Below are 12,225 nucleotides of genomic sequence, written 5' to 3'. Positions count from 1 at the left end.
CTGGCCGATGTAGCCTCCAAACAGGAATTATATTCCAGCAGCTTGTGCGTCTGGATTAAAATTCTAGAAGGCCATGAGAGCAGGAGATTTCACGGCCAAAGAGCACGGCACAGAAATCACTGAGCTGTCCAAGAGTCCAAAAAAACAGTCGGCCTATAAATAGTAGCTTCTGTTAGAAACATAGAATGAGAGTTTTAATGAATTGTCTGAAGCATTGTCCAAGTATTAAGAACATGAGAGGGGGGGTAAGTATCCCAATGGGGGGGCCGTAGGTAGCCCAGTGATTAGAGCATCCGACCATTGACCGAAAAGTCCCTAGTTCGAGACTGGGCCACCGTTGTGCCCTTAAGCAAGGCACTTAACCAAAACACTAGCTCATAATTTTAAGTCACTTTGGATAAAAGCATCTGCTAAATTAAATGTAAAAAAAAGAACAGAGAAAGTGAAGGGGTTGGAGGGCACAGGGACAGGAGCCACTGACACCCCTGATGTGGTTTGGAACAGGACACTTTCTTAAGCCCTCTGTTTGTATTCAACAGCTTAACATCTAAGGCAATGTGTGACAGAATCTACTAATTTAACATCTAAGGCATGGTGTGACAGAATCTACTAACTTAACATCTAAGGCATGGTGTGACAGAATCTACTAACTTAACATCTAAGGCATGGTGTGACAGAATCTACTAACTTAACATCTAAGGCATGGTGTGACAGAATCTAATATTGTACAGTAATCTCAGACAAAAATATCTCATTCTTAATCCACACTCTGGAGCAAGAACTCATCCATGTCTTGCACACAGAAAGGGGATGTTTTAGAACAAACACATTAATCCTGGAACATCTCTCTCTCTGTCTCTCTCTCTGTCTCTCTCTCTGTGTCTCTCTGTGTGTCCCTCTCTGTGTCCCTCTCTGTGTGTCCCTCTCTGTGTGTCCCTCTCTGTGTGTCCCTCTCTGTGTGTCCCTCTCTGTGTGTCCCTCTCTGTGTGTCCCTCTCTGTGTGTCCCTCTCTGTGTGTCCCTCTCTGTGTGTCCCTCTCTGTGTGTCCCTCTCTGTGTGTTTGTGTGTGTGTGTCTCTCTCTCTCTGGTTCCAAAGCTCTTCAGCTGGACTCTTGTCACGGAACACTGCTACACACATATCTACACACACCTACACACACCTACACACTGCTACACACATATCTACACACACCCACACACTGCTACACACATATCTACACACACCTACACACTGCTACACACACCTACACACATATCTACACACACCTACACACTGCTACACACACCTACACACTGCTACACACATGTCTACAAATGTCACAACATCTACAAATGTCACAACATCTTCTACATGATGTTGTCCCTGAACATACTGAAGGATCAAGCCAGATCAGATCAATCCATCAGGACATCTGGAAACCAGCAGTGGAACCACAACAGGGAAAATAGAGCATGTTTTACATCAAATATGTTTCACTTCAAATCATATTTATCCAATCAAACTGTTTCCATTCTGTCTGGGATCTACTACATATGAAACACAACACTAAGGGCACTCTCTCATCTCACCATCTATTGTAGAAAGATGAAAGCAGTTCTAAAGCCTAATTTTACAACTGCCTAAGAACCACAAGTTAGAGTACAGCAAGGGGTCACTCTTGGAGAAAGGGGTTGGTGGTCTTTTTTTTGTTGCTATTTCGAAATTAACTCAAATTCATTTTCATTTAATAACATTATTGAGTTGGACAGGGGACGCCCACGGGCAGTGGATGAATATACCATTCCCTTGGAGAGCATTCATAGTCCTCCGTCTGCTCGCTAACCCCGAGGAGCCTGGTGTGTTCGCTGGACTGGGGTGGGGTTGTCCTCCCTGGTTGGATCTTTAATGCCGTTACATCACAGCAGGGTTTGTTTTACTGCCCCTCGTCTCTCCACGCATGCACTACTACCAGAGAAGCTCTCTGTTTGACACGCCATGCCCATATTGCAATGAGTTTACCAGATGGAGGGACACCTGCCACTCTCAAATCTCTTTGGTGTGTGTGTGTATATGCTGTTATGACAGTAAACAATGTGACACAGTTTGTAATTCCATGTGGGAGTGCAGTGATTTGAGGCTGATTATCTTTAGACAACTGAATGCGGAGTTCATTCACACGTTACATGCCTAAACCTGCAGTTCCAATCACTTCTTTTGCCTCCAATCGGGCTTGTCCTGGCATTGAGACATGCATACAGATTTGGCAGAAGACTACAATAGTCTGGGCTTGCCCGCAGACAGAAAGCAGGCTAACTCGGATGTGTAGGCCCACATGTGATAGAGGCTGTTCTGAAAAATAGACCTACCGCGCAGAATGATCTACCTACACAATGTGCACGTGTGTCAATTACATTACATTACAGTAATTTATCAGACGCTTTGTCCAAAGCGACTAACAATAATTGCATTTAACGTAGGAAAAGCCAATGTACTACTACTTGCCAGAACTCACAAGTGCATCTTCTTTCTAAAACAAGTGACTAAGAGCATAATCTAGTGCTGAAGGCAAAGTGCAAGAATAGCAATCTAAAGTACAGTGCAATACAATACAATACAATAAGTGCTTAGGAGGGAGGATTGTTGTAGTACTTCTTGAAGAGATGAGTTTCAAAGGACGCACCTGTCATTTTAACCTAGAGAGTGGTCTTCTACAGGTCAATTAAATGAAATGAAATTAAAATCACACAGTCACATTATAACAGGCAGTAGGACATTCAATGTATAGCAATTTCCCCTCTGCCAGGAGGTGCTACCCTACTTGACGGGATGAGCTATCATGATATCTGTAGGTCATCCCGAGGAGGCAGACCACGTTATATCTGTAGTGATTCCGATATCAAAGGAACAGAATGACCACTTCCTCGCACCTGTCTCAAACAAAACAACCCACCGCGCGTTTGTGGCCCCTGCCTACAGAGATCCAGTAGCGTGATCAGGCCAATAGACATCCAGTAGCGTGATCAGGTTGAATGTAACACCTTTTGTACTGTGGGCATGAATGAACAAAGACAGTGAACCATAGCCTACTCACAACGGTGAAGGGCCTCACTGAATGTAGGCCACGTTGAATAACAGTAAACTCGTAGTAGACCTACAAAAAACAACAAACACCCTAGGCCATGTTACACATGTTCATACTTCATGTAGCTAGGGCATAGTTCCTACAGAGCACGCCAAAAACGGATAAGCGAACAATAATAATCTGTTACCATATAAGGCACGGACAGGAACGCATGAAGGAAAGTTTCGAAGTTTGACACATTGACATTGGCTACTGACTTACCGAGAGGAAGACAGGATATCTGGTTATTTGTTGGTGGAAATTACCCAAAAATGAATTCACTTCACACCCAAGAGAGGTTTTAATAAGAAAAATCGTCAATATTTTCGTCCAAGCCTCAGATTTCCTGGTTCTCGCAGGTAGCTATGGGCGTGACTTCGATACTGCAGGTGAGACGCGCCTATCGCGCGCTGCCGTTCTCACCACCTGACCACGTGGGATGAGTCAGGGGTTGAGTTCAGTTTCGGCCAACTTTAGTCACTTCCCGGATGTACTAGATGAAGCTACTGTGATGACTAAAGTCATTAATATTTTAAATAGAACAATACTGTATAACCTACCATATTGTTCAGATAAATGAGAAACGACTCAATTGTTGTGAGACCACTGTTCTTTTTTTGCTGATGGGTCCCATATTAGGACCGTTCTGTATAATCCGTGATCTAATCCCAAACGGTCAGAACACCCGGATTCGGTCTAAAGGGAAGTTGTTCCATGACCACCCGCCGCCAGCAGACCACAGCCTCAACGTGAATAGACCTACACGCCAGACTAGTCCAACCTGTTACACGTAAAGAGACCCTCGGTGTCTGATATCCAATTATTCAAACACTGGTTCTTTGTAGGCTACCTTTAGAAAATCGTACTAAATTTAAATAACTAATGTGTTGACAGTGAGGTGTGTCATTGTGATTAGATCAGATTTTCTACAGATATTTTAATGTTTCCATCCACAAACAACTTTAGCTGTTTCAGATAAACCAAGCACTTTAGTCCCCCGATCTATTTGGTAAACACTGCTGCCGTTTGATTACACAACAAACCGACTTTCAGGAAAATCTGAATACATCCAAATACACTCACTTGATGAATGTTTCAAATAAGTCAGAGTAAACAGGCCATGTCCTTGTTCTGTGGTTGGGTAAACATTCATGTTGAAGTGGTTGCCATCTAAACTATGTCATAGTGTTATGTAACCAAGTCCAAACAGACTTTTGATCTATTTTGACACCTGTTGACATAATAAGGAAGGAAAAAAAAAACAGTAAATCGTAGTACACTGTTGCCCCCTAGTGGATAAAACATGACACGGCAGTAATAAACCCGGAGCCACGTCTCAGAGGAGATATTTCTTCTACTCTATGGTAGCCTTAGGATCCCTGTTGCTATAGCAGCAGATCTGCTACTCCTCCTGGGGCCTCATTTATCATTGAGGTACGCCATATTTTACACGGTCTTTTTCGCGATTTCAGGCGTACGCCATTTCCCCCCCCCACATTGCGATTTATCAAGCCGAAAGGGCGAAAATTTAGTCGCCTTTCTACGCGCTTTTGTAAGACACCTCTCAACTTGTCCTACCGATTTACACGGTTTTTTACACCCTTTTTGAACACAGGGGGAACTGGCGACGCAGGTGGTGCGTCGGTGAATTACAATGTTTGACGGAGAGAATAAGAGCGACAGTTCATGAACGCACAATCATGTAGGCTAATAGCCCAATTCAGCACCAACATATATCGCAATGCAAGATTAGACGTGTCCTCTAACCGGCTCATTAATGGTCCGATATGGATTTGTTCCCCAAACTGAACCTATGCGCTGTCCCAAACCTTTCCGCGCTATATGTCACACACCTAATGCAGGCACTCCATCAAACGGCAATAATTGACCAATTAGATTGTCATTAATATGTGATCATGTGGACCTGTTTGCTGTTTGGTAAGCATATAAATGACAGTCCTCCTGTGCGTAATGCGAGCCTAAATGAATCCGGCGCTACTCGGCCTACTGGCCGAGATAGAACTCCAAAGAGGTGACGGCGATGGCGACTGCACCCACATAAGGGCACCATTAGTGAATGAATACGTCTATGTGAATCGCTAAAATGTGCACACTATAAATACCCAAATCATATGTGACGCCGACATGCTCATCACAAGTGTAGTGGCACGGTGGCCTGGCTCCACGCATGACTCATTCATCCTGGCGCACAGCAGGGTAGGGGCTAGACTGGAGGCAGGCGCTGCGCGTGACGGCTGGCTTGTTGGTGTGTGCATAGCCAAGATACATATTCTTTGTCTTATTTACTTTAATCTTTATTAGCATTTTCCATCCTTACAACGACAATACAATAAAACATAAAAACTTACAATAACAGCTTATGGGTACTTCCATCCATGCAGCTTTTTTTTCTTACTCAAATATGACAATTTTAATATTAGTGGTATCATCACACTTCCTTCTATAATCCATCCATTTTTCCCATCTCCCTTCAAACTTTCCTTCCTGCATCCTCAATGCATAAATAAATCTCATAAATCTCCTCCACAACACCCACCACTGCTCCTTGGTTGGGGGTTCCACCTTATACCAAGCCCTCATTATTGTCTTTTTACTAGCAACCAATAGTACTTTCACTAGGTATCTGTCCCCTCCTTGTACATCATTCTGTTATGTTTGCCAAGATGTATATTCAAAGCTGATAAGAATGAGAACCAGTCAAGACCCCACCACAAAATGAGGACCCAAGCCTTCAGCCCCCTCCCCGTCATGAGGTTTACCAGCGGGGCCAAAGGGCCCACACTGACAGCTATGAAGACACAAACAAGTAAGGTTCACATTTCTACCATTTTATTGTCTGTTGGTGGGTGACTGTGTGAGGTGTGTGAGTGCGTTTGTGAGTGAATGTGTGAGGTCTGTGAGTGTGGTAGTGAGTGACTGTGTGAGGTCCTTGAGTGTGGTAGTGAGTGACTGTGTGAGGTCCGTGAGTGTGGTAGTGAGTGACAGTGTGAGGTCCGTGACAGCATGTGTGAGGGAATGAAGTGCAGTGAGGATGTCCTGTTGGCTCTGGTGGTGTAGTGTGGTGACCTCCACCAACTGCTGCACAACTGCCCCACAACTGCCCCAATCCCTTCTGCCATTTCCCTCTGGGCCTCTAGGGTCATGAGCCTCCAGCACAGCGTCTGAGAGGAAGCCCAGCCCTCAGGGACCCTTGAGGCAGGGACGCTGGCAGCCGGAGGTGGAAGCGTGGGCGGTGGAGACGGAGACGGAGGCGCTGGAGATGGCACTGGAGGTGGAGGCACTGGAGGTCGTGGCGCTGGATGTAGAGGCTGCAACCGGCGGGGGCACGACCGTCAGGTCAAGGACCACTGCAGACTCCCCCTCCTCTGAGTCCCACCCCACGTCAGAGTCTGGAGAAACAATTTCAGTCATTTTCTTTGAGTTTGTCTGTTAACTTGATTATGCATTAAACATTTTATTGTGTAGCCATATTCAATTGATATGTTTTTCTGTTGGCAGCCAAATAAATGCTTAAGTGTGATTTACCGGGTGATTTAGATGAGAGTCTTAATTTCCCAGAGGGGAAAATGTTTAATGTGGTCTAACATTATGAAGTGATCATCTGTGTTATCGTTCCCTGTTTTTGGTCCTAAATCAATCATAGCCTACCACAGAATGTGTGGAATGTTTGCTTTCCTCACAGCCACATAATACAGAATGTCCGTGTAGCCTACGCCAAATACAGGATGCACGAAACGTACAGTAGGCTACCTAAACTGTAGGAGCAATCAGACAAATGTAGGCTCGTACAAATAGCTTACCTTCCGAAGATGATTTTCTTTCCTCGCGTGGACCTCACCAACAAGCACATGCACCTCCGTCTCCGAAAAGTTTCTCTTCTTTCCGCGTTTTTCCATAAACGTATTTGTCTTTCCTAATGCTCCACGCTATATTATGTCGGTTCCTTCCGGGGTATCCACGTTGTGCGCTGTCATAGTTTTGACCATATATGGTTGAATTTGGGCGTGGAGAGGGCGGAACACGAGGCGCGTGCGCGTACGCTCTCTTCTCCACCACCGTCGGATTTTCTGTGGTGAATTTGGCGTACGCCATTTTTGATAGATCCGAAAAGCGTGTAAATATTCTCGTCGTACGCTACTTTTCGCATTTTCCTCGTTTTCGTCGTACGCCCTCTTTTACACCTGAATTTACACGCTCTTTGATAAATGAGGCCCCTGGGGTCCACGCAAAACACACAACAGGACGCAAAACACACAACAGGACGCAAACACACAACAGGGGCCTCATTTATCAAAGAGCGTATAAAAATTCAGGTGTAAAAGAGGGCGTACGACGAAAACGCGGAAAATGCGAAATGTAGCGTACGACGAGAATATTTACACGCTTTTCGGATCTATCAAAAATGTCGTACGCCATTTCCTCCACGAAAAATCCGACGGTGGCGTAGAGGAGAGCGGACGCGCACGCGCCCCGTGTTCCGCCCTCTCCACGCCCAAATTCAACCATATATGGTCAAAACTATGACAGCGCACAACGTGGATACCCCGGAAGGAACCGACATAATATAGCGTGGAGCATAGGAAAGATAAATACGTTTATGGAAAAACGCAGAAAGAAGAGAAACTTTTCGGAGACGGAGGTGCATGTGCTTGTTGGTGAGGTCCACGCGAGGAAAGAAAATCATCTTCGGAAGGTAAGCTTTTTGTACGAGCCTACATTTGTCTGATTGCTCCTACAGTTTAGGTAGCCTACTGTACGTTTCGTGCATCCTGTATTTGGCGTAGGCTACACGGACATTCTGTATTATGTGGCTGTGAGGAAAGCAAACATTCCACACATTCTGTGGTAGGCTATGATTGATTTAGGACCAAAAACAGGGAACGATAACACAGATGACCACTTCATAATGTTAGACCACATTAAACATTTTCCCCTCTGGGAAATTAAGACTCATCTAAATCACCCGGTAAATCACACTTAAGCATTTATTTGGCTGCCAACAGAAAAACATATCAATTGAATATGGCTACACAATAAAATGTTTAATGCATAATCAAGTTAACAGACAAACTCAAAGAAAATGACTGAAATTTTTTCTCCAGACTCTGACGTGGGGTGGGACTCAGAGGAGGGGGAGTCTGCAGTGGTCCTTGACCTGATGGTCGTGCCCCAGCCGGTTGCAGCCTCTACATCCAGCGCCACGACCTCCAGTGCCTCCACCTCCAGCGCACCGGCCTTCACCTCCAGTGCCATCTCCAGCGCCTCCGTCTCCGTCTCCACCGCCCACGCCTCCACCTCCGGCTGCCAGCGTCCCTGCCTCAAGGGTCCCTGAGGGCTGGGCTTCCTATCAGACGCTGTGCTGGAGGCTCATGACCCTAGAGGCCCAGAGGGAAATGGCAGAAGGGATTGGGGCAGTTGTGGGGCAGTTGTGCAGCAGTTGGTGGAGGTCACCACACTACACCACCAGAGCCAACAGGACATCCTCACTGCACTTCATTCCCTCACACATGCTGTCACGGACCTCACACTGTCACTCACTACCACACTCACGGACCTCACACAGTCACTCACTACCACACTCAAGGACCTCACACAGTCACTCACTACCACACTCACGGACCTCACACATTCACTCACAAACACACTCACGGACCTCACACATTCACTCACAAACGCACTCACACACCTCACACATTCACCCACCAACAGACAATAAAATGGTAGAAATGTGAACCTTACTTGTTTGTGTCTTCATAGCTGGCGCATGACCTCAGTGTGGGCCCTTTGGCCCCGCTGGTAAACCTCATGGCGGGGAGGGGGCTGAGGGCTTGGGTCCTCATTTTGTGGTGGGGTCTTGACTGGTTCTCATTCTTATCAGCTTTGAATATACATCTTGGCAAACATAACAGAATGATGTACAAGGAGGGGACAGATACCTAGTGAAAGTACTATTGGTTGCTAGTAAAAAGACAATAATGAGGGCTTGGTATAAGGTGGAACCCCCAACCAAGGAGCAGTGGTGGGTGTTGTGGAGGAGATTTATGAGATTTATTTATGCATTGAGGATGCAGGAAGGAAAGTTTGAAGGGAGATGGGAAAAATGGATGGATTATAGAAGGAAGTGTGATGATACCACTAATATTAAAATTGTCATATTTGAGTAAGAAAAAAAAGCTGCATGGATGGAAGTACCCATAAGCTGTTATTGTAAGTTTTTATGTTTTATTGTATTGTCGTTGTATGGATGGAAAATGCTAATAAAGATTAAAGTTAATAAGACAAAGAATGTATCTTGGCTATGCAAACACCAACACGCCAGCCGTCACGCGCAGCGCCTGCCTCCAGTCTAGCCCCTACCCTGCTGTGCGCCAGGATGAATGAGTCATGCGTGGAGCCAGGCCACCGTGCCACTACACTTGTGATGAGCATGTCGGCGTCACATATGATTTGGGTATTTATAGTGTGCACATTTTAGCGATTCACATAGACGTATTCATTCACTGATGGTGCCCTTATGTGGGTGCAGTCGCCATCGCCGTCACCTCTTTGGAGTTCTATCTCGGCCAGTAGGCCGAGTAGCGCCGGATTCATTTAGGCTCGCATTACGCACAGGAGGACTGTCATTTATATGCTTACCAAACAGCAAACAGGTCCACATGATCACATATTAATGACAATCTAATTGGTCAATTATTGCCGTTTGATGGAGTGCCTGCATTAGGTGTGTGACATATAGCGCGGAAAGGTTTGGGACAGCGCATAGGTTCAGTTTGGGGAACAAATCCATATCGGACCATGAATGAGCCGGTTAGAGGACACGTCTAATCTTGCATTGCGATATATGTTTGTGCTGAATTGGGCTATTAGCCTTCTCTCCATCAAACATTGTAATTCACCGACGCACCACCTGCGTCGCCAGTTCCCCCTGTGTTCAAAAAGGGTGTAGAAAACCGTGTAAATCGGTACGACAACCTGAGAGGTGTCCTACAAAAGCGCGTAGAAAGGCGACTAAATTTTCGCCCTTTCGGCTTGATAGATCGCAATGTGGGGGGGGGGAATGGCGTACGCCTGAAATCGCGAAAAAGACCGTGTAAAATATGGCGTACCTCAATGATAAATGAGGCCCCAGGACGCAAACACACAACAGGACGCAAAACACACAACAGGACACAAAACACACAACAGGACGCAAAACACACAACAGCTCACAAAACACAACAGGACACAAAACACACAACAGGACGCAAAACACACAACAGGACGAGTACAGCATGGGAATATATAACTGCATGGTCTTTATTTTACCCACACGTCAATGACGTCATAGGCCTATCGATACACATAACATGGCTTTGTAAATGCAATTTACATGAGGTGCTACATAAATGAAACATAATTCTCTTATTGCTTTTGTTCTTTTCATTAAATACATCATCTTACAACAAGGCAGACACGTGATCACAGAAGGACACCTGAACTGATGTAACATACATTGCCATAGGCTATAGACAATTGTAATTCAGCAATTGTATTATTATTAGTTATTATTATTGTTACTATTATTATTAACAACAACAACAACAACAATTATAATAATCACAAAACATTGCTTTACAGTCTTAAGCCTCTTCATGCAATATACTGGTTGGCAACTAAGATGTCCTGTAGCTTGTGTCCTCGTATCCAAGGCATCACAAGCAGCTCAAACGACCAGAGAATCTGTGGAATAATGTTCTTTTAAGAGGAAGACAAATGGTTCTGATGGTCTGATTGGAATGTGTTGATTGTTAGGCTCACAAAAATACATGCTACAGCATTATGATCAATCCAATATTTAATTATAATTTATAATGTATATTTATCCAGTCCTTATCTATGGAAACCGAATATATATAATCTACGTATAAATTAGCTGGAATGTAAACAAGACGGTACAGTTTTCTATTATGTTTCACATTTAAAACAACGTAGGGATTTCATCTTTCAGGGATCCAGCCTCTGAGAGATATGAACATGAGAGACTTCCTAACCCCCTTCCTCTGAAGATCAACATCAACACCTCCTGGATAGAAGCAGCTGACTGCAGACTGTGATATTTACAGTGGAAAGCCTGAGGACTGTCCTTATTTAAAGATTAGCAGCAAAGTGGACTGTAGCAGGAGAAGGCCTCTCCTTAGTGCAGGATGTCACTCGTTAAGAGGTCAAAGGTCATTATCCACAGGCACTTGTGTGGAACTGCAGAGTCTGATGCCGCTGCTCACTAGAACACAAGAGAGGGAAATGTCACTGTGATGTCACTGTGATGAGACACGACCAGTAACATAAAGAACAATCAGAACTCTATAGACAGTGATGTCACAGAGTGGAACACAGTAAGTATGATCATAATTCATTTTACACAGATGAATCTCTGTCATGTAAAAAAAAAAAAAGATAAGAAAAAGAAAAAGATACCGGTAGGCAAATTTACTGGGGAAAAAAAGATGAGTGATGTCATAGAGAGGAGCACAGGTAATAATCATATCAATCGCATCATAACAACCATCCATTCACATCACAATGGATCTCAAACATGGACTTGACCAACACTGACCACCTAGAGTTCATCCATGTCTGACCACACACACCCACCAGTTTGACCACAGACCCTCACCAGTCTGACCACACACACCCACCAGTCTGACCACAGACACCCACCAGGTAGACGTCCAGGAACGTGTCTGTGGGGCTGTCCTGGGTGGGGGGCCGGGGGGCGGAGTCATACAGGGCCACGGTGGCACTGGACCCCCGACGGTCCTCCCTGGGGGGACATACAGATCAGTCAACATGTCAACATGACAACATGTCAACATGACAACATGTCAATACAGATAAAACACTCCCGTCTTTAAAAGAGGAGCAGACGTGTGATCGTCTGTCAGAGAACACAGCCTGAGCCTAGACAGCCTTCGCCTTGCTATTGTTGTTGTTTAGACTTGTTTATGCAGGAAGGGAGGCGTGAGCAGCCAGGAAGAGGAAGGCGGTGTGGCAGGAAGGCGGTGTGTACCCGTTGTGAGAGTCTTCCTCCAGACCTCTGCTGGGGAAGTCAAAGGTGCGGGAGGAA

At 45.1% G+C, this 12,225-nt stretch overlaps 2 protein-coding genes across 2 annotated transcripts in view; both read right to left on the bottom strand.

Annotated features, from left to right (window-relative positions):
• Window positions 1-3,459, bottom strand: part of tjp2a (tight junction protein 2a (zona occludens 2)) — a gene marked incomplete at its 5' end in the record, with an annotated part of 28,671 nt that extends 25,212 nt beyond the window's left edge. The window contains one exon of the mRNA XM_084442166.1: window positions 3,324-3,459. The remainder of the gene's footprint in view (window positions 1-3,323) is intronic.
• A 7,864-nt stretch (window positions 3,460-11,323) lies between these two features.
• Window positions 11,324-12,225, bottom strand: part of pip5k1ba (phosphatidylinositol-4-phosphate 5-kinase, type I, beta a) — a gene marked incomplete at both ends in the record, with an annotated part of 9,509 nt that continues 8,607 nt past the window's right edge. Inside the window, 3 exons of the mRNA XM_084441959.1 lie at window positions 11,324-11,382; window positions 11,798-11,922; window positions 12,169-12,225. The exon at window positions 12,169-12,225 is cut by the window's right edge and continues 61 nt beyond it. Of these exons, the coding sequence (XP_084298085.1) occupies window positions 11,324-11,382; window positions 11,798-11,922; window positions 12,169-12,225 (241 nt within the window). The remainder of the gene's footprint in view (window positions 11,383-11,797; window positions 11,923-12,168) is intronic.

This window comes from Borostomias antarcticus, assembly GCF_949987555.1.
Source record: "Borostomias antarcticus genome assembly, chromosome: 8".
In the NCBI taxonomy this organism is placed as follows: domain Eukaryota; kingdom Metazoa; phylum Chordata; class Actinopteri; order Stomiiformes; family Stomiidae; genus Borostomias; species Borostomias antarcticus.
This window is presented reverse-complemented; position numbering and strand designations above follow the sequence as displayed.